The sequence below is a fragment of the Rhinichthys klamathensis genome, unplaced genomic scaffold (assembly GCF_029890125.1).
Source record: "Rhinichthys klamathensis goyatoka isolate OS25496 unplaced genomic scaffold, OSU_Roscu_1.1 h1tg000035l_1, whole genome shotgun sequence".
NCBI classification, from domain to species: Eukaryota; Metazoa; Chordata; class Actinopteri; order Cypriniformes; family Leuciscidae; genus Rhinichthys; species Rhinichthys klamathensis.
The window spans coordinates 3288227-3311624 of NW_026606583.1; the positions used below are offsets into that span (position 1 = coordinate 3288227).

A 23398-nucleotide genomic window follows, 5' to 3' on the forward strand; every position below is an offset into this window, starting at 1 on the left:
ATGCTGCAAAAAAAGGGCTGCAACATCAGAATACGGCAATGATGTCCTTTTGGATGGCTGATTGCATCCCAGGGATATTGTACTTTTGATTATGATCTCCTTATTGGTCAGTGCATGATATCAGCATGCTTGATCTTTACACACTGTAAGTCCTTCTCTCTCTCTCACACACCAACACTGTCGGTTTGATGAGCGTCAGTGGTGCTTGAGGGGGCGTTACCCTTTCCACACAACCACGCAATCTATTCCCCCCGGAAAAGAGGGGATGAGTGGGGAAAAGATGGATGGAGGAGAGGAAAGGGGAGGGTGGGAGAGGGGGATGACTCATCCTCTGTGAGAGGAGCAGTGCATCAATGTCTTAACCCACAGACTTGCATTTACAGTCATCCCACCATACTGACGAACCGTGAAAAGAGGGAAAAAAAGGAAAATGAAAAGATGGAAGGGCTCAGGGCAAATATGCCACAGAATTGTGAGGGCTAATAATGTATTTCATAATCATGGATTTTGACGAATTAATTGATTCAAATGAATTTATTTGACATAAATGGACATTATATGTTAGAAACTAAATGTGACCTCACATGTAAAAATGCCCTTGAAGATTAATACCTGGGGCAAATTTGGATGGCACAATTCTGATATCAGTGTACGTGCATACACTACAAAAAAGGTCCAAAAAGGGGGTTTTCACAGTGATGAACCAATTGGCTTCCCCAAAGAACCTTTCAGTGACCATTTTTTTTTAGTTTGGGGAACATTTTAATAATCTATAGAACCTTTTCCCACCATAAAGAACCTTTTGTGCAGTGGGAAGTTTCCATGTATATTAAAGGTTCTTCATGGAACCACAGATGGCAATAAAAAAACGTTATTTTTTAGATGGTTTAATTGATTTAAAATATATGGGCACAGTGTTATGTGTTAGAGACAAAAAGTGTCCTCATAAAGGTTCAAATGAGCTTGACCTGGGATATACATGGGACGTCACATTTGTTTCTGAGATCGGTATATGTGCGCGTATGCAAACGCAACATCGCAGAGCTGCACGATCCTGCAGCTATGATGGGCTGTTTTCTATTTTATGAATGGATGCTGGGAGGGGCCATGATGTCAATACTCTTAGTGAGAATTGAGTATCCCCCCCCCCCCCCCCCTCCCCACACACACACACACGCACCGTCAGATGCGGGAAAAGCCTTCATAGCTGCTAAGCTAAATCTGAGAACCCCCCCCCACACACACACACCTCCCTCCTCCACGTATCCCACGCATCCTTCCGCATGCACTCGCCTCCTCTCTTCCTCCAACCACACCTGTTCTCCTATCAGAGGAACCAGCTTCAGCCAGTCTGCTAAGGGGCTTGCTGACGCCAGAAGACCCCCCCCCCCCCCCCCTCCCCCTCCCTTCTCTCGCGCTCTCTCTCTCTCTCTCTCTTGCACACTCCCTTATTTTCCACCACTTAAAGAGTGGCATGAATAATCCATACCAGATAAAGAACTGCAGCAGAGAGAGACGTGATCACAAGCCTTGCTCGTGCACGTAAGCACACCCTAGGACACACGCACGCGTGTATCACAAGCAGGGCTGATGGAGGCAGAGCAGAGGGGCGTGTGAGACTGCAGTGGCATCCTTCCTTTCCGTTTGACGCGTGCGGTACGATCTTCCTTTTACGCTCCAAAAGCTGAAGTGGGCATGTTCTGCTTCTGCCTGCAGGGCTCTCTGCTGAAGCTCCAGGCTCTGGAGGGAGACTCCAGCCCTCCTTCAGACCTCTCTCCTGAAGAATGTCCACCCAGCCTGGGATTCAAAGACGAAATCCTGCTTCCTTCATGCAATGGCGTTGGGAAAGAGCACTGCCTGCCAGGTACGAGAGCTGACAGCTTTATTGAAGCCCTTCTTTTACAGTAGCATGCTGTGAGTGGTGATGCAAACCGAATGGTGGGCTGCTACATTGTGTGAATGAATGTGGTCTGCTGATATGAAAACCCACGGACTGATTTAACAGGACTGATGGCAGGGCTGGGCTTATTTGTTATGGGTTTTGTGAAGAAGATGGCTCTTGTTTTTTGGGCACATGTGAGTCACTTGGCCGAGCCGCTTTACACTGGCATCTATTAATAACGCAGGTTGATGGAGAGGCACTGAGATCGCAAGCACCTCCGCACAGCACGACTTTAACACACACGTTCATCCCACATCTTGGCGAGATTTTTTTATGCACTACCTCTTACATATGCCATTTAGCTCTTTTTTCCCCTCTGCCCCGAAATCAAACAAATGATGCTGGAGATTTTCTCAGACCTAACTTCATTCTTCTTCTGTTACAGCAGTTACTTTTAACCAGCTGGTAATTTTTGGCAGTTGTATGAAGTCAGTTCTCCTCAAGTTCACACAGGTGTCCTAGCAGAGGAACTACACTTTGACAACAACCATACTGTAAAATATATATATATATATATTAAATAATTATCTAAAGTCATCTAATGAAGTGCTATTTATTTATACATTATCGTTTAAATGTCAGTAAGGGGTCTGTAAGATTTTCTTTCAAGTGACTCTGCTTATTTGATCAAAACTGTAAAAACAGTAATATTGTGGAATATTATTGCAATTCTAAATAACTGTTGTCTACTTGAATTTATTTTATAATGTAATTTATTTCTGTGATGGAAAAGCTGAATTGTCAGCATCATTCCTCCAGTCTTCAGTGTCACATGATCCTTCAGAAATCATTCTAATATGCTGATTTAGTGCTCAAGAATCATTTCTTATTATCAATGCTAAAAACAGTTGTGCTGCTTAATATTTTTGTGGAAACCCTGATTTTAAGGAAACTTTGAAGAATTGAAAGTTCAAAAGAACATTTTGTTTTCAAATAGAAATGTTTTGTAACATTTTAAATGTTTTTACTGTCACATTTGGTCAATTTAATGCATCATTGCGGAATAAAATTTGAAATAATTCCTTTAAAAAAACTGACTGCAAACTTTTGAACAATAGTGTACATTTAGTTAAACTACTTATAGCGACCTGGTAACCCCTTTTTTTCTTTTGGATCACACTCACTTTGTCTCAGTCTCTGGATTGTCTTAAGATTTTCTTATAGTTTCAGTGGGTTAGAGAGTTTACTGTGACTCAGGTGTGTGTGTGTTTAGCTCAGCAGTTTGTTCACTCCATTAATCTGAATTTCCGCTGTATCTTACATATTTGTTTCATTTGTGTCGGCTATATTTATATACACTGAACAAAATTATAAACGCAACACTTTTGTTTTTGCCCCCATTTTTCATGAGCTGAACTCAAAGATCTAAGACTTTTTCTATGTACACAAAATGCCTATTTCTTTCAAATATTGTTCACAAATCTGTCTAAATCTGTGTTAGTGAGCAGTTCTCCTTTGCCGAGATAATCCATCCACCTCACAGGTGTGGCATATCAAGATGCTGATTAGAAAGCATGATTATTGCACAGGTGTGCCTTAGGCTGGCCACAATAAAAGGCCACTCTAAAATGTGCAGTTTTACTGTATTGGGGGGTTCCGGGGGTCCGAAAACCAGTCAGTATCTGGTGTGACCACCATTTGCCTCACGCAGTGCAACACATCTCCTTCGCATAGAGTTGATCAGGTTGTTGATTGTGGCATGTAGAATGTTGGTCCACTCCTCTTCAATGGCTGTGCGAAGTTTCTGAATATTGGCAGGAACTGGAACATGCTCAATGGGTGACATGTCCGGTGAGAATGCTGGCCATGCAAGAACTGGGATGTTTTCAGCTTCCAGGAATTGTGTACAGATCCTTGCAACATGGCGCCATGCATTATCATGCTGCAACATGAGGTGATGGCCGTGGATGAATGGCACAACAATGGGCCTCAGGATCTCGTCACGGTATCTCTGTGCTTTCAAAATGCCATCAATAAAATGCACCTGTGTTCGTTGTCCATAACATACGTCTGCCCCACCACCACCATGGGCCACTCGATCCACAACGTTGACATCAGCAAACCGCTCACCCACACGACACCATACACGCTGTCTGCCATCTGCCCTGTACAGTGAAAACCGGGATTCATCCGTGAAGAGAACACCTCTCCAAAGTGCCAGACGCCATCGAATGGGAGTATTTGCCCACTCAAGTCGGTTACAACGACGAACTGCAGAAAGATCGAGACCCCGATGAGGACGACGAGCATGCAGATGAGCTTCCCTGAGACGGTTTCTGACAGTTTGTGCAGAAATTCTTTGGTTAGGCAATCCGATTGTTGCAGCAGCTGTCCGGGTGGCTGGTCTCAGACGATCTTGGAGGTGAAGATGCTGGATGTGGAGATCCTGGGCTGGTGTGGTTACACGTGGTCTGCGTTTGTAAGGCCGGTTGGATGTACTGCCAGTTGGATGTACTGCCAAATTCTCTGAAACGCCTTTGGAGACGGCTTATGGTAGAGAAATGAACATTCAATTCACAGGCAACAGCTCTGGTGGACATTCCTGCAGTCAGCATGCCAATTGCACACTCCCTCAAAACTTGAGACATCTGTGGCATTGTGCTCTGTGATAAAACTGCACATTTTAGAGTGGCCTTTTATTGTGGCTAGCCTAAGGCACACCTGTGCAATAATCATGCTTTCTAATCAGCATCTTGATATGCCACACCTGTGAGGTGGATGGATTATCTCGGCAAAGGAGAAGTGCTCACTAACACAGATTTAGACAGATTTGTGAACAATATTTGAGAGAAATAGGCCTTTTGTGTACATAGAAAAAGTCTTTGAGTTCAGCTCATGAAAAATGGGGGCAAAAACAAAAGGGTTGCGTTTATAATTATGTTCAGTGTATTTTTGAAAATGTGTGGAATGCTAAAGTTTACTTGAGTCAGGATGAATAGTGTATTTGCTTTATTAATCATGGTCTAAAAACGCTTCTGCATTTTCAGTCATTAAGATGTCCTGTCTCCCAAATTGCTCTTTTAGGGGGGCTATGAATTTAAGCAATTTTTCTTAAAGGGATACTTCATCCAAAAATAAATATTCTGTCATAATTTACTCACCCTCAAGTTGTTCCAAACATGTATGAGTTTCTGTCTTCTGTTTAATGCAAAATAACATATTTTAAAGAATGTTGGTAACCAAACAGTTGATGGTAGCCATTGACTTCCATAGTATATATTTTTATAATATGGAAGTCAATGGGGGCAAGCAAGTTTTCGATTACCAACATTCTTTAAAATATATTCTTTTGTGTATCGCAGAAGAAAGAAACTTACAGGTTTAGAACAACTTGAGGGTGAGTAAATAATGACAGAATAATTATTTTTGAATGAACAATCTACTTTCGGACGCGAATTTCGGACTCAGTGTGCAAGGGCCTTTAGACCCGTTCCTGGGTCAACATATTTTGTTGATCCCTAACCCTACCCCCAAGCTATCCCTAAAGTCAGAGTGAAATGATAATATGGGGAATAACACTTATGTAGAAGCACCTAACCCAGTTTGTGAGCCTAAACTTGACATAAACTGTAAACTTATCCCTCAAATCTGATTAGTTGATTGGAATGTTGTCCAACATGTTGGACTTTGTGAAATCAGATTCTGCGAATTGTTGTTTCAGGCTTAGCAACTGTAGGAGGCACTGCTTTTATCTGATCTGTGTGTCTGTGTTCAGACAGTAGGCTGGCAGAGGGTGACTGTAGCAGTGATCTCCAGCAGAGCCCGGGGCCCAGTCGACTCATCCAGCACATCACAGACGACAACAGTCCCCTGCCCTCCCCACGCTGCTCCAGCCTCAGCCAGAGCCAACGCTTCAACACAGACCCCGAATCTGCCCCGTCTCCACCCTGCGCACAGCATCTGATCATGTACGAACACACACACACACCGCTCTTTTGGTTGCCCTGTTCAGTCGCAATACCTCCTTTTTCCTTTCCTAAAGAGCAAGTCTCTTAATCATCCAGCTGCCGCTGGTAGCACAGTGACCCACTTTAAACCTCAATTTAATTTCTCATTATTTACATGACTTTCCTGTTGACTAATGCTGGGTGATGGGAACAGACATCTGTGACAACCCATACTGTATGCTGAGATGGGAAATAGGCACTGACCTTTCCGAAATTATGTCCCTCCCTCTGACTCACTGTGTCTGTACTATTCAGGGACATTGAAGTCACACACACACGCACAATATTTGAAATTCTTGAACTGTATGTTGTTAGGAAGTTAGATTTTTAGTCTGGTCTGCCTCAGCGGTCATTAATGTCATAATGATTGAGATGGCCAATCAAATCAAAGTAGGAGGGGTTTACTGTTCACAGAAGCAGAGCGTGAATTCCAGACAGTCGAAAGCATCAAGTTTAACGTTGAAAGAGAGGTAAGATATAAATAGCGGGACATTTAATGTCAACTGTTTTGCAACTTTTTTTTTCAAATATGGCGTTTTTAATTGAAAATATGCATTTACGTGATTCATGTAATTTCTAAGTGTGATGGGAAACATCTTACGTTTTCGACATATAAGGCATACAAATAAAAGTACATGTGTGCATATTTTAATGCAAATATTATTTACAAATAGTTCAAAATTAGTATTTCCCAACTAATTAGACCTAGTAGAATTTCCTTCACTGTTCTATTTCTTTATAAAAAAATATCTAAAAGCATTTAAGATAATATAAGCAAATAGCAAAATAAACCAGACATGACTTTGAATGTGAAGCTGATATCTTGCTGATTACATGGCTGCTTAGAAAATAAATGACCAGTAGTTTGAGTTTGAATAATTATGTTTTGTAAGAAGAAAGAGATCGCAGGATGATACAGGTGACATGAAATGATCAGTTAATCAACTAACGTCATTATGCAAATTACTGTCAAATGCTTATGACCAATCAGAATTAAGTATTCCAGAGAGCCATTTAATTTACTTTGTGTACAGTATACAGTATTTTCTCTAGTATGTACTGTACATACACTACCGTTCAAAAGTTCAGAAATTAATACTTTTATTCATCACAGATGCATTAAATTGATCAAAACTTACAGTGAAGACATTTATATATATGTTACAAATAAATGCTGTTCTTTTCAAATAAATGCCGTTTCTTGTTAACCGTTTTCATCAAAGAATCCTGAAAAAAGTATCACAAAAATATGTAGCACAACTGTTTTCCACAATTATAATAATAAATGTTTCTTGAGCTACAAATCAGCATATTAGTCTGATTTCTGAAGGATCATGTGACACTGAAGACTGGAGTAATGATGCTGAAAATTCAGCTTTGCATCACACAAATAAATTACATTTTAAAATATATTTAAAATAGAAAACAGTCATTTAAAATGTAATATTATTTCACAATTTTACTATATTTTTGCTCTAAAACTAAAACTTCTTTCAAAAACATTAAAATATTTTCCTGACCCCAAACTTTTGAACAGTAGTGTAGTGTATATTACTGATACAGTGCACTATCATATATGTTAAACACTTTTTTGTAGACAATATTTGTTCAGAATTCACAAACGGTAGTTCTGAAAACAGAAAATATGCATTACTGTCAAGACTGCAATTTTAATACCAAATATCGGTTGATTAATCAGCCTGGCCAATGTAGCCTGTTCTATACTATCCCTGTAGTTGTATGACACTGTGTTTATATCTGTGTTTTCTTCACTTTAGGGCTCGTGGGGTTGTTAGAACAGAGGTTCATGGAGACGCTAAGGAATCTACTTCCATCTCGCTCCTCACCAAACACATCCAAACACTCAAAAGGAAAATACGCAAGTTTGAGGAGCGCTTTGAGCAAGACATGAACTATAAGGTCAGATTAATTTAAAAGCAATTGTATTACAATTGTACAAGTCAAAAACATGAAAATATCTACTCAATTTAACATTCAGTTCAACATTCAACATTGCTGTTTAGTAATGTCCTCTACTGGAGAATGATAATACTGCATCTCTCTGCTGCCTGACTCGGATGAAAACCGTTTCATTAAGATGAAATAGGATCAGAGGATCAGGACTCAGGAGAATGTGCTAAAGACTTAATCTAAATCAAAAGTTATAGCTTCTGAATTGAGCTGTGTCTGTTCTCACCTACAGCCTTCACATAATGATAAATCAGCCAATCCAGAGATGTTCAATCTCATGAGTGAACTAGCCAAGTCTCGCAAGCAGCTCAAAGGTAAGACTGCCAGTCCACATAATGATAATCATAATGTGATTTATAGGCTTATTTTTTATTAATTAAAACTGTTTATATCGGTTAGATTTATAGTTACATGGTCCTTGTGACATTATTATACATTTAATTTAATTGGAACTTCTTAATCATGATCTCATGAACAAATGTTCTGATGTACCACTATCCAGTGTTGGGGAAAGTTACGCATTACAATATTGCGTTACTCCCCAAAAAAGCAACTATTTGCATTACAGTAACGATTGTTCGTTCTGTCTGCACCTGTTCTTGTTAGTCCTAATTAGTTTACTCTTCCTCCACCTGTGCCTGTTTAGTTCCCTCATTCACCTTGTGTATTTATACTCCCTGTTCTGTTCTACCCTTTGTCAGTTATAGTTCAATGTCATGCTTGTCAGACACCAGTAAACTCTTTGTTAACTATATTCAGTATTCCACATCTTCCTTCATCGGCTACCCGTGACAGTTACTTTTTATGAAAAGTAATGCGTTACGTTACTTTTGCGTTACTTTTTCTCACCTGGGCTTGCTTGTTTCTTTTTAATAACAACAAAAAAAGGTATATTTTTGTGTTTATCTTAAGGCCCTCTCACACCAAAAGTGAAATGAATAAGCCAGGCTGAAGGAAATGCATATTTAGACCTGTACTGTAGAGGGTGCCGCTCAAACAAACCTTTCTGCTGTGCTTCCATTCTGGATTTAAGAACAATAGGATACAGGAGAAGGAAGTTCATCACTCTTATTTCTAATTCTAATCTAAAGTAATTCTTGCTTATTAGTATGGTTGGATTAGATCATTGAAGGTAAGCAGCAAAGACATTGGTTAATAAAGTGAGATTAAATACATTAAGTATATTTGTGTGTTTTAATATAGTTAATAGAGGGTATGCGCATGACGTCACCGTCGGCCGGAGTGAATGCGGTCACGCCCACAAGTGGCAAAAAGACTGAGCGGCAGCATTTGTTTTCAGCGTGAATGCCGTGAAAATCACACAAAACACATCTAAAACGGGAAAGAGCTTTGCGATTGACTGTACAACTAGATTTGACCAGAAATCTGAGGTACTGTATATTTTTACAGACTGCAAAAAGCTACAGAACAGACTATATTCTGCATAATTGGATGTTTTTAAATAAACACTGACAAAAAACTATACAAGTTTTAGGGCTGGACGATATGATGATATACAGTATAACATTAATGTAAGTGATCACTCGGATTTAGACCTATCTATATTGTATTTATATAAAACGTTTACAGGCAAATTGTCTTCATTTATTTCCCTGGCGTCGAAATCAGGCACATATAAATGTCAGGAAACACGATTCCTGGCTGCATGTCAATATCCATGGATCACTGGATCTTTGATAAGTTGTAAGGAACACTATATCGAGTCCAACTTTTAGTTTAAACTGATAATAGTTTGTTTTACTCACGTTAACGCAGTTTCCCCTATTAACTCCAGTCACGCAGCAGCTCTTCTGCCACTCAGTCCCGCTGAGGGGGGCGTGTTCCGGCGGGGAAGTGACGTTAATGCATTCCCTCTATTATAAAAGTTTTGCGGAAAAAATCTGAGATTGCATTTTACTGTTTTTATTCATTTAGAGGAATACTGAATGTTTTTGTGCAAGTGAGATGAGTAAATGCATGTTCACATTTGGTCTAGAACTAAAATAACCATCATCTTTACACAGTGCACAGCAAAAATAAACTCTATTTGTCTCAACATGAGGACAGGAGAGCTGTCATTCAATAAATGTGAAAAGGTAACTAGCGTTACTTATTTTAAAAAGTAACTTAGATATTTTGTTATAAATTGAAAAAGTAATGCGTTACTTTACTAGTTACTTGAAAAAGTAATCTGATTACGTAACTCAAGTTACCTGTAATGCGTTTCCCCCAACACTGCCACTATATCTTCAATATAGTCAACACATCAATATATAATGATCAGTGATGGGGATTACAAGTAACGCAATGTAATGTTATGTAATCAGATTACTTTATTCAAGTAACTAGTAAAGTAACGCATTGCTTTTAAATTACAACAAAATATCTGTGTTACATTTTCAAAAAAGTAATGCAAGTTATTTGTTTTCCCATTTATTGACTGACAGCTCTGCTGTCCTCATGTTGAGAGAAATCGAGAGTACGTGCAGAGGCGTTGTGTACGCTGTGTGATGTGAACATGATGCTTATTGTAGTTCTAGACTAAATGTGAGCAGGCATGAACTCATCTCACTTGCACAAAAACAGATTCAGTATTCCTTGGAATGATTAAAAATGCAAAGTCAGAATATTACACAAAACTGCAATAATTAAATATGTTAAATTACACAAACATACTTTATGTATTTAATCTCACTTTACTAACCATATGTCATGGGTGCTGACTCTTGATGATCCAATTCAACCATACTAATAAGCAAAAAAATGACTTTAGATAAACATAACATTTGTGTTTCTTTTTTTTCCTTGCTAAAGTAAGAGTGTTGAACTTTCTTCTCCTGCATCCTATTTTTCTGTGATTCAGAATGGAAGCACAGCTGACAGGTTTGTTTGAGCTGCGCCCTCTACTGTACAAGAGTGAATTTAAATTTCCTTCAGCCTAAAGCACATTTACATGTGCTGGTGGTGATGGCGCAGTGGATAAGACACATGCCTTTGGTGTGAGAGACCCGGGTTCGAATCCACTGTGAGACACCAATGTGTCCCTGAGCAAGACACTTAACCCCTAGTTGCTCCAGAGGCGTGCGACCTCTGACATATATAGCAATTGTAAGTCGCTTTGGATAAAAGCGTCAGCTAAATGAATAAATGTAAATGTACATTTATTCATTTAGCTGACGCTTTTATCCAAAGCGACTTACAATTGCTATATACACTCACCGGCCACTTTATTAGGTACACCTGTCCAACTGCTCGTTAACACTTAATTTCTAAGCAGCCAATCACATGGCGGCAACTCAGTGCATTTAGGCATGTAGACATGGTCAAGACAATCTCCTGCAGTTCAAACCGAGCATCAGTATGGGGAAGAAAGTTGATTTGAGTGACTTTGAACGTGGCATGATTGTTGGTGCCAGAAGGGCTGGTCTGAGTATTTCAGAAACTGCTAATCTACTGGGATTTTCACGCACAACCATCTCTAGGGTTTACAGAGAATGGTCCGAAAAAGAAAAAACATCCAGTGAGCGGCAGTTCTGTGGGCGGAAATGCCTTGTTGATGCCAGAGGTCAGAGGAGAATGGCCAGACTGGTTCGAGCTGATAGAAGGGCAACAGTGACTGAAATAACCACTCGTTACAACCGAGGTATGCAGCAAAGCATTTGTGAAGCCACAACACGCACAACCTTGAGGCGGATGGGCTACAACAGCAGAAGACTCCACCGGGTACCACTCATCTCCACTACAAATAGGAAAAAGAGGCTACAATTTGCAAGAGCTCACCAAAATTGAACAGTTGAAGACTGGAAAAATGTTGCCTGGTCTGATGAGTCTCGATTTCTGTTGAGACATTCAGATGTTAGAGTCAGAATTTGGCGTAAACAGAATGAGAACATGGAACCATCATGCCTTGTTACCACTGTGCAGGCTGGTGGTGGTGGTGTAATGGTGTGGGGGATGTTTTCCTGGCACACTTTAGGCCCCTTAGTGCCAATTGGGCATCGTTTAAATGCCACGGCCTACCTGAGCATTGTTTCTGACCATGTCCATCCCTTTATGGCCACCATGTACCCATCCTCTGATGGCTACTTCCACCATGTCACAAAGCTCTAATCATTTCAAATTGGTTTCTTGAACATGACAATGAGTTCACTGTACTAAAATGGCCTCCACAGTCACCAGATCTCAACCCAATAGAGCATCTTTGGGATGTGGTGGAACGGGAGATTCGCATCATGGATGTGCAGCCGACAAATCTGCGGCAACTGTGTGATGCCATCATGTCAATATGGACCAAACTCCCTGAGGAATGCTTCCAGCACCTTGTTGAATCTATGCCACGAAGAATTGAGGCAGTTCTGAAGGCAAAAGGGGGTCCAACCCGTTACTAGCATGGGGTACCTAATAAAGTGGCCGGTGAGTGTATGTCAGAGGTCGCACGCCTCTGAAGCAACTAGGGGTTAAGTGTCTTGCTCAGGGACACATTGGTGTCTCACAGTGGATTCGAACCCGGGTCTCTCACACCAAAGGCATGTGTCTTATCCACTGTGCCATCACCACCCCTAAAGTATATTTTGTTGAGGCTTATTCATGTCACTTTTCGTGGGAAAAGGCCTTTACATTTGATAACAATGTATATTTTATTAAAACAAACAAGCAAGCCCAGCCCAGTTGAGAAAGTAATGCAAAAGTGAAAATGACATGTGAAGGCCAAGTATGGTAACCTATACTCAGAATTTGTCCTCTGCATTTAACCCTTCCAAGTTAGTGCACCCGGAGCAGTGGGCAGCCATTATGCTGTGGTGTCCTGGGAAGTGATTGGTCATTTCCTGCTGGTACTGGAATCAACCAAGAAACCTTTGGGTTACCAGTCGGACAAATGCCCCCTTAACGTATTGCATTACTTTCCATGAAGTCAAGTCAAGTCAAGTCATCTTCATTTATATAGCGCTTTTAACAATGGAGATTGTTTCAAAGCAGCTTTACAGAGATAAACATACAATTTACGGTAACAGAGATTAAAAATAAAAAATAAAATAATAATAATACAAATAAATGAAAAATAACTAACACAATTAGTTACTTTTTGAGAGTTACGCAATATTGTAATGCATTACTCTTAAAAGTATCTTTCCCCAACACTGATAAGAAGTAGATTCACATTTTGTCAATAGTTATTAAACAAATCTTTGGTGGCAGACATTTTGTGGTGTTGTGTGACAAAATCAATGTTTTGATGGTTGTGTAATAATTTTGGCAGCATTTAATGTAGATAAATATATTTAATCAATAGAGAAAGTAAATGTATCATAATTACTCAAAATTCTTGATGGAAAGTTAGTAAAAACAAATGGAATTCCTCCATTGTGTGGCAGTTGAATTGCTTTTAATTCAGTAAATACCACGTCCTGTCATTCTATCCTTTTATCCCATTCCAAATGGTTTTAAAATTGGACTCATAAACTTGTTCACCCTTCTCCCCAGATTTGAAGCTTAGACAGTCATTTGTGGAATCCCGGAGACATGAGAACGGCCAGTCCACAGACATCTGCAGGTACACTAACGGCCAGCAGGAGACGCCAGAGCAGCAGCACAAGCCCTCTCTGGAGGAGACGGTGGACGGGCTCCTGAAGCGACTACGGGAGAAACGCCAGGACCTCGGCCTCCCAGACAACATGAAGGTGAGGCCATCTGTGGATGCATTCTGGTCGGGTGGGTGGGGATTTGATTGTGTGCTTGTGCGGCCAGGGTTTGCGGTGATTAACTCAACACGCACTCTTCTGTCCACAGGAGATGACCCAAAGACAGATGGCCCTGGAGAAGATCACTCTGCAAAAATGTCTACTGTATTTTGAAAGCTTGCACGGCCGCCCTGTAAGAGGTTTTTAACATTTAAATACAGAAATGTTCTAGTTAATTAGGCACGGATTAGGATTATGGCATTCATATTTGTACAAAATAAATGTTATGTGATTTTGTGACCGTAGGGCACCAAACAAGAGAGAAACCTGGTGAAACCTCTTTACGATAGATACCAGATGGTGAAACATCTCCTGTGTGCAATTCCCACCATCACAACTATAGTAAGTGTGATTATATATACACATACACTGCAGGTCAAAAGGTTGGTATAAATAAGATTTGTAATGTTTTTTAAAGACGCCTCTTTTGCTCACCAAGGCTGCATTTATTTAATTAAAAATACAGTAATAACATTAATGTTGTAAAATATTTTTAAAACTTAAAATATCCGTTTTCTATTTTGATATATTTAAAAATCTAATTTATCTCTTATCTTCATTTCCTCCAGAAATATATTGTTTTGTGGAAATTGGATACACTACCATTTAAAAGTTTGTGTTAAGTAAGATATAATTAAATTAATACTTTTGTTCAGCAAGGATGCATAAAATTGATTAAAAAAAAAAGACTTGTAAATACTTTTTTAATGTTACAAAACATTTCTGTTTTAAATAAATGCTTTTCATTGAACTTTCTATTCATTAAAGACTCAATGATTCAAATAATTCACATTTTCCATAAAGAGATATTAAGCAGCACATCTGTTTTCAACATTGATAATGATAATAATAAGAAATGTTTCTTGGGCACCAAATCGGCATATTAGAATGATTTCTGAAGGATCATGTGACTCTGAAGACTGGAGTAATAATGGTGAAAATTCAGCTTTGCATCACAGGAATAAATTACATTTTCAAATATATTGAAATAGTAAACAGTTATTTTAAATTGTAATAATATTTCACAATATTACTGTTCTTACTGTATTTTGGATCAATGAAATGCAGCCTTGCTGAGCATAAGAGACTTATTTCAAAAACATTAAAATATCTTAATTATTCCAAACTTTTGACTGGTAGTGTACAGCATATCAGCTCAGATACAACTTCTTCTGCTTCAACATACATAAATGAAATGTCACCATTGTATGCCCACAGGTGTCATATCAAAAATAAAAAATAAATTCCCTGTGGTCCACTTGTAATGTTTAAATACAATTAAAATGTAGGTTTTTTTCCACTATTTTCTCGTATTTTTACACTACTATTGAGAAACTCTGTTTGTTTTGAACGTATCACAGGAAGAAGAAGAAGGGTCAGATGATGATTCGGTTCGGTACACACCCCCGCCCATGTGCCTCACTGATAAGAGAGGTTGTGGGGAGGAGGAGGGAGACAGCGACACAGCCTTTGTATCTCCACTGGATGAGATCAAAACAGTGAGACAGCCAGCCATAACCATGTGCAACCTCCACGAGGCCTCCAGGTACACAGGCCTTAGTACTGAGGAACATCACATTTAAAAGAATGACAGCATGATGATATCAAGAATGATATCATTCCAAACATTTGAGTAAAACATAAGGAGATTATTTGGAGGTACTCTAAATACTGGAGAACTATTTCTAGATACTGGTAATAAGTTGGGAAAATTTCATTTACTAGCAATAGTCCTGCCAATCTGTTCACAGGGGTTATTAGTGACCCTCTCTCACAAAAATCTCCTGACTTTGTCTCATCATTTAGAACAGTTTTGGTAGAATATAAATTGGGTAGAATAAAGTATTTCTTTAGAAGCATTTCCGTCGAATATAAAGTATGTCAAATCTTTAACCCATGGAACAATTTAAAAGTAGCTCAATTCCGCAAGACTCAGACTTGGCAATCCTGTGGTAGAGCCCTGCAGTATATATTCTATTATATTATAGGTTGAAATGACCTATAATTGTGTACATGCAAATGATCATTTTAGGATGAAATATTCCTTAATACAAATTCCTTAACAAATTAGTCTTTGTCTAATGTAATGGCAGGTCTGAGTTGCTGGATTGTTTGCGTGAGACTCGAGCCGAGAAGAAAAGACGACGCAAAGCCATCAGAGAGTTCGAAGAACAGTTCTTCAGACAGATGGGAAGGTAAAACACAGATGCGTTATTGTGGCAATAACATATTTTAATGGTATTTTATGTTACTCTTTTCTTTATGAACATGGACAGGAAGGAAACAGGAAAATAAAGATCAAAATAGTTCAGCATAGTTAGCGTAACGCACATCTAATCAATGATACACAAAATAATACCACCAGGAAGAAAAACAAACAATGTTTCTGTACACAATATATGAATGTTTTTTTTTTTTTTTTAAATAAAATACATTTCCATTTATCTGCTATCCACTGATGTACAAAACTGCTTCAGTAAGGCAACTCAAGGGTTAAATGTGTTTTAATGGTAGTGTAATCTCACAGAGTCATCCGTTTCATGTGGTATCTGTTTTTTTTTCTTTTCTTTTCTTTTCTTTTCTTTCCCTCTCCACCAAAATAATGAAGATCCGCACAAAAAGATGACCGAATCCCCATGGCCGAGGAGTACCAGGAGTACAAAAGTCTCAAAGCCAAAATACGCTTACTGGAAGTGTTGCTCAGCAAACAGGAAACCACATAGACTATCTGAGTTAAAGAGATTCTTTCTGCCTTTCAGTAATGAACCCAATGTTTGGACCAAATGGAGTTTTTACATTTGACATAATTGTGCCATAATGATGCTAAAATGCACTTTAATATAATTTCTGACCACATTGGAAGTCCTAGACTCAATGGGTTGGGCCGAACCGATCAAGGCCTTTCACATAAACGCAGTGTGCGATCTCTGTGCTGTGTACAGTGCAAGACAGATCGATACAAACCTCATTCAGATTTCACAGGGCAAAAGGAAATCTAGAGTATTCATCTGTTTATGGAATATGGCACTTTATTTTTTTAACCAAAGTCGAATCATATGCAATTTTCACGTTCTCTTGCTCTCGTTTGAAGCTAGTTTATGATTCTAATTAGGAACATGGTGACATTATGCACACTAATGAGGTTCCATGATTCTCTCTGGCTAGACTGGATTTCTAGTCTGTCAAATAATGCAACGCTCTAGATAGAAAACAACTCGGAGCACTTAAAATGATGGTTTTATGCAAATTTCAGTACATTTTCTCTAGCATATAAATACAGCAACAACCGACCATAATTGTACACATTGTATGAACTAACACAAGTTAATTGTTTATTTCTCATATATTTGTCTCTCGCATGAAAAAAGGGAGCACAAAACGAGACTTACGACCCAGAATTAAAAAGGTTCTCCCAGAAAAAAAGAAGCTAAGGACTGTATTTTTAATGACCTATTATGTTTCAAAAACATGGTAAAGTACGGTACGTGGCCATCACAGAGCACAGTTTTCCTCCTATACATAACAAATCGTGACATATTAAACCAGTGGTTCAAATGAACACTGACTAGTCACATTGTAAGCTACAAACAATACTGAAGCCCAAAGCCGGGGATATGTTCATGAAAAGCGGATGTGCGCTTTAAGTGCAATTCTGCTCAAGTAGCTACTCTGGAAACAAAACAATCAATATCTTTCCTTTCCGACAGCTCTACTGCAATGAACTATTACAATCTTTGTGTAGTGTCTTTGCATGCCAACCAGCGTAAACTGTTGAATTGTGCTACAATCAGGTGTGGTAATATTCTGTCATGTTATCGTCGTCCCAGACTTTATTTGCTGTACACATCCACAATGACATATGTAGCTTTTGAATGTTAGCTATAGTGCACGTAATTCTACATTGGTTCATACGGTAAATATATATAATTATCTATATATATTTGCTTCATGGTGTACCTATTCTTTTCCATCACCAAAGTCCTCTGTATTGTGCACTTCTGGTTCTGTCCATTTTCTATTCACCTGTTAAAAAATAAATATTTTTCTATCTACACGTCGTATCACATTTATTATATGTTAAATCACAGTATACTGAATGGGTTGGAATAGATAACATGAAACACTGCCGAAAAAGAGTTAAGGAAGTGCTAATGTCAATGTTTGCAATCATGCTACAGATGCGTCCAATCACGTTTTTTGAGATCTCACCTGATCATCACATTCATAATGCTTCATAAGAATGGTTGTCGATCGACTGACTGCTGTGATTTAATGAGCAATTTGTGTAGACTTTGGTAAACTGTTACAATGCCACGTTCTAATGGGAGGGTCTGAAAGCCAATGGGGTTAAAGAAGCAGTTTGATTGACAGGTCAACATCCCAACACAAAACGACATATCTAACCTGACCCCGGGTCGAGATCCATAAGCTAGTAAAAGAAAAAGAGCCTTTTGTCAAAAGCTGTGAGACACATGCTGCGAAGGATCCTTACCCAGACAGCAACATAGTGTCGTCCCAGATGTGGCCCGGATCTGGGTAGACACTATGTTGCTGTCTGGGAATGGATTATGGATAAGTTTGATGGTAGGACAATGGGTAAGGAGGACGGCTAAAGGAGAAGGCGATTTTTCTGTGCCGTTCAAGGCAGCAGAAGGGTTCAGTTTCATAGGTTAGCGTCCCACGCTGATGTTGCAGGTCTTGCAGCTGGGATCCTTCTTGGCGTTGACTGTGGACATACTCATGAGCTGATGGCCGCTGATCTCAGCTACCGTGCCCAGGCTCAGGTCCACAGGATCGGTGTAGATGACCTCCAGGATAAGGTCCTGCGCGTGGTGGAACACCAGTTGGCCATCTTCCTCCTCCGAGCACGTCATAAAACGGTTGTCACCGATATCCAGCGCTGGAAGGCGCTGCTTGCAGAACTCGTCTCCCGGTGAGCCTTTCGGCGCGACCACTAAAATGACGTAGTGATATGCCGTGTACATGCAGTAGAAGTCGGCGAAATACAGGTTTGTCTTGGGACTGAAGAGCGTCTCGGCTGGCAGCTGGAAACGGTAACGGCCGTATGGTGAGTCCTGAGGGGGTTTGCCCGTGTTGAACTCGGTATTACAGCTGAAGAAGACGCCCTCTAGCTTCCCGCTGATGGGCGAACCATGGCTGCCACTGTTGTCCTTCACTGACGGCAACATCTTGTTGTTTTGGTCCTCCCTGTAACAAGAAACTTCACTGTAAATGACAAATCACTTCTTGAAGGTGAGATCAGATGTTACATAAACCATTTTCTCCTGCCTTTTGCACTAAACTTTACTGCCAGTGACTAACGGTGCGGTGCGTTCACATTTAATCTGGTTCAGTTGCAGTCTTTTCAATAGGAATTCACACTACAGGGAATTTCCCGTGTGGGCAAAAGATTTCGCCACACAGATTTCACAACAGGTTCAATTTGGTCACGTGGATTCACCGCGACACTACTGACGATAGATAATGAACGTGAAATTTTGCTAATGTGACCACACCTTAACCACCTTAAACCAGTAACCTGTGGTAGATGGAGAATACATACATTACTGCAAATTTTTTTAATGGAAACTGGCAAAACTGTAAAGTTAATAGCAAAACTATCATTTGGCTTCAAAAGACTTTAAAAAGAGAACATCTCATTGGCCACTTTCATAGTATTGGTATGATGTACTTCTTTTTGGCGCTTGACAGCCCCAGTTGCAATTCACTTTTATTATGGAAAAAGAGCAGCTCGAACATTAATCTAAACATATCCTTTTGTTCAGATATAGGCTTCCATAACAAATAGCCTTTTTGTGTAAAATATCGTTTAACTGTCTTCTGATAAATTCTTAGAGAGCTTTTTCCTCCCTACTATCACCTGAGGGTTTAGACCTGCTCTTTGTCAATGTGGCAAATAAAGCTGAAGTGATATAAACAGGTTGAACCCCTATCTGAAACGTATCACTTATAATACTGATATATAATAAACTCAAAGCAGAACCAATTGAGTTATGCATGCACAGCATCGATAGGCTTTCACTCACTCATGTGAAACGGGATTTAATGACTTGCTTAAAGCAAGGCAATGGATACTGTATATCTCACTGAAGTGTTACATTCAGAGTCAGTGTTATATATAAAAAACGATTTCTGAAGGGAAAAGAAAAACCTTCCCTTTTACTACTTTTGACTGTAATGAGGCTTTTCAGAAGGATTTAATTTGATTCCAAGGTGCCTCTTGCATCTAAAATCGTATTCATTTTATTCATGGAAAAGCTCATTATAGACTTATTATATCACCTTAGATGCATCAAATTCAACAGAACAAATTGAGTTTTCTGCTATAAAGACTGGTGTAATGGCTATTTTCATCAAATTATACTATACAGGACAGCATTAGATTAGTACAGAAGTCATTTAAATCACTGGGGTTACGTAAAAGAACATTCAAAGATAGAAAGGAAGATGATTAGCATAGAGAGAACTACGTTTTTAAATTTTTTTTAAAACAATTCATCGTTTTGGAATTTTCTATTATGGTGAAAATGAATATTCATATGAAATGAAAATTCCGTCATCATTTACTCACACTCATGTGTGACTTTCTTCCGTGGAACCCAAAAGGTCATTTTGAAGAATATATTGGTCCCTATTTTTATTAATAAAAATGAACAGGGAATGGTCTGATACCAATGAAGCCAAATGCCATTTATTCTCACGTCTCATGAACACACATCACTGACATCAAACCTGAAGCTGCATATTTTACAGAGCTCTGGTGGAGGGGAAGATTTTCAAGGAATAACAATTTAAATTTAATTATGCTTTTTATATGTCTTTTCAAACTTTACAGACCCAGTCCACTTTCATTTTATGGAAAAGAGCCGCCAGGATATTCTTCAGAATTTAATCTTTTGTGTTCCACAGAAGAAAGAAAGTCAGGAAGGAAGGTTTAGGACGAAATACACGTGACTGTTTCTTTAGTAATTTAGTATTGTTACCCCGGTAGAAGCACACACCTTGCATGATCAAAGTACTCCTTGTTCTGGTTTCGATAAAAGACTGAGAACCGCAGCATTCTGCCGGCGATGACCTCAGCTTTCTCCATCAACTGTGTGAGATGAACAGTGGAATAATCTGTAGGTACAAAAAAGAGAGGAAAAATGTATTGGAATAGTCAATATGAGTCAATATTAACCAATAACAGCCTAAATACACTCACCGGCCACTTTATTAGGTACACCTGTCCAACTGCTCGTTAACACTTAATTTCTAAGCAGCCAATCACATGGCGGCAACTCAGTGCATTTAGGCATGTAGACATGGTCAAGACAATCTCCTGCAGTTCAAACCGAGCATCAGTATGGGGAAGAAAGTTGATTTGAGTGACTTTGAACGTGGCATGATTGTTGGTGCCAGAAGGGCTGGTCTGAGTATTTCAGAAACTGCTAATCTACTGGGATTTTCACGCACAACCATCTCTAGGGTTTACAGAGAATGGTCCGAAAAAGAAAAAACATCCAGTGAGCGGCAGTTCTGTGGGCGGAAATGCCTTGTTGATGCCAGAGGTCAGAGGAGAATGGCCAGACTGGTTCGAGCTGATAGAAGGGCAACAGTGACTGAAATAACCACTCGTTACAACCGAGGTATGCAGCAAAGCATTTGTGAAGCCACAACACGCACAACCTTGAGGCGGATGGGCTACAACAGCAGAAGACTCCACCGGGTACCACTCATCTCCACTACAAATAGGAAAAAGAGGCTACAATTTGCAAGAGCTCACCAAAATTGAACAGTTGAAGACTGGAAAAATGTTGCCTGGTCTGATGAGTCTCGATTTCTGTTGAGACATTCAGATGTTAGAGTCAGAATTTGGCGTAAACAGAATGAGAACATGGAACCATCATGCCTTGTTACCACTGTGCAGGCTGGTGGTGGTGGTGTAATGGTGTGAGGGATGTTTTCCTGGCACACTTTAGGCCCCTTAGTGCCAATTGGGCATCGTTTAAATGCCACGGCCTACCTGAGCATTGTTTCTGACCATGTCCATCCCTTTATGGCCACCATGTACCCATCCTCTGATGGCTATTTCCACCATGTCACAAAGCTCTAATCATTTCAAATTGGTTTCTTGAACATGACAATGAGTTCACTGTACTAAAATGGCCTCCACAGTCACCAGATCTCAACCCAATAGAGCATCTTTGGGATGTGGTGGAACGGGAGATTCGCATCATGGATGTGCAGCCGACAAATCTGCGGCAACTGTGTGATGCCATCATGTCAATATGGACCAAACTCCCTGAGGAATGCTTCCAGCACCTTGTTGAATCTATGCCACGAAGAATTGAGGCAGTTCTGAAGGCAAAAGGGGGTCCAACCCGTTACTAGCATGGGGTACCTAATAAAGTGGCCGGTGAGTGTAGGTTTGTGGAGGTTTAGGTTTCCCTGACAACCGACGTTAACCAATCATTAACTGTTAACCGACAAAATTATGTTCAATTAAATTAAATTAGAATGTATAAATGTCTGTAACCCATTATAAATACCTACATTTGTTTTGTTCAGTTTTACATGCGCAAATAGCAGCTTAAACAACAGAAATTGAGGATTACATCGTCACATCACGCACATGAAGCTCTTCTGTAAATGGAGAAAAACGGAATAATATATATATAAGGAATAAATATAAGTGAAATATATTTAACCTAAAGCTGACGTTTTTCCTCTTTGTCGCCATCTCTGTTCGAAATCTGCAATTGCAGTCATTCACGGAATTACCAACTTTACGTGGGTTGTGCCACGGCACGGCACGGCACAGCACGGATGAATCCAATGTTTTGAGGAGAATGTGCGGCTGTCAGTCACTGCGCCGGTGTGGATACTGTCATTCAGAATCACAGATTCTACTTTTTGGAAGTTTGACCAACATAAGAATTTTTACCGGAAAATGTCATCTGAACAAGTAAGTAACATCCACTTTTGTTCTGACCAATTAAGGGGCATTGCAAAAAAAAAGCATTGCAAATCACGCTGATTAAATATAACGATCGATTATCATATCACGTCAAACCATGCAAATTATACTTTGTTCTCAAATTGTTAATGTTAACAACATCAGCATTGAGTGACTACATTTAATGCCCTTCCGATATTTATCCTTGTTTTCGCATGGGCCCGGTTGCAGTATCTTCTTTCTGTAGCCACTCCGAAGTCTTATGCATTTTACAGCGGGTGAATCTGTTGCCACTGGTGATTGTCGTTTGAACCTTTCTGGATCCGCCATCAAATTGATAAGTTTAATTATATCAAGCGCTGTGAGAAAAGGCTATAAATCTCCACCTCCAACATCCTCGCACGCAATATAGCCTACTAGCGAGACTCTTCTTTATGTGTACAGATGTGACGTAATGACGCAAAGACATGCTCGAATCTCCCACGGAAATCCACCAGTACCGCTGGAATTAAAAACATTATTACAAGCTTACCGTTTTGAATCGAGCAAAGGCAAGCAGAGAGTTTTAACCAGGCTGGTTATGTACTTGCTCAATTTATTTTGGATAATTTTTAACCCAAAAAACTTACGGACTGCAGCTTTAAATACAGATTAACAAAACAAAGTAAAAACTGTGTGACAAGTAGCCTATATGCAGAGTTTTGCGCTCCACAAACTTCACGGAAAGTAAACCGGGACAGCAGAAAGCAACATCCTTTTTGTTTTCTTTATTTTTACAAAAGCACAATGTTTTGTTTTTATTATGAGTGTACAGCAGCAACATAGTGTCGGCCCAGATCCG

At 39.5% G+C, this 23398-nt stretch overlaps 2 protein-coding genes across 4 annotated transcripts in view; one reads left to right on the forward strand and one right to left on the reverse strand.

Moving 5' to 3' along the window:
• The first annotated feature begins 1464 nt into the window (after nt 1-1464).
• fam13c (family with sequence similarity 13 member C) lies at nt 1465-17652 on the forward strand. Its single transcript, XM_056245916.1, has 10 exons — nt 1465-1864; nt 5658-5850; nt 7668-7809; nt 8093-8174; nt 13342-13538; nt 13648-13731; nt 13845-13940; nt 14960-15144; nt 15692-15793; nt 16207-17652. The coding sequence occupies exons 1-10, from the start codon at nt 1696-1698 to the stop codon at nt 16319-16321; spliced, it is 1365 nt and encodes a 454-aa protein (XP_056101891.1). The 5' UTR covers nt 1465-1695; the 3' UTR covers nt 16322-17652.
• A 464-nt stretch (nt 17653-18116) lies between these two features.
• The window catches only part of phyhiplb (phytanoyl-CoA 2-hydroxylase interacting protein-like b), a 34787-nt gene continuing 29505 nt past the window's right edge, over nt 18117-23398 (reverse strand). For all 3 annotated transcript variants that reach the window (XM_056245918.1, XM_056245919.1, XM_056245920.1), the window contains exons 4-5: nt 20621-20738; nt 18117-18806 (exon numbers count right to left, since the gene is read on the reverse strand). In XM_056245918.1, coding sequence (XP_056101893.1) covers nt 18269-18806; nt 20621-20738 — 656 coding nt within the window. In that variant the 3' untranslated portion in view covers nt 18117-18268. The remainder of the gene's footprint in view (nt 18807-20620; nt 20739-23398) is intronic.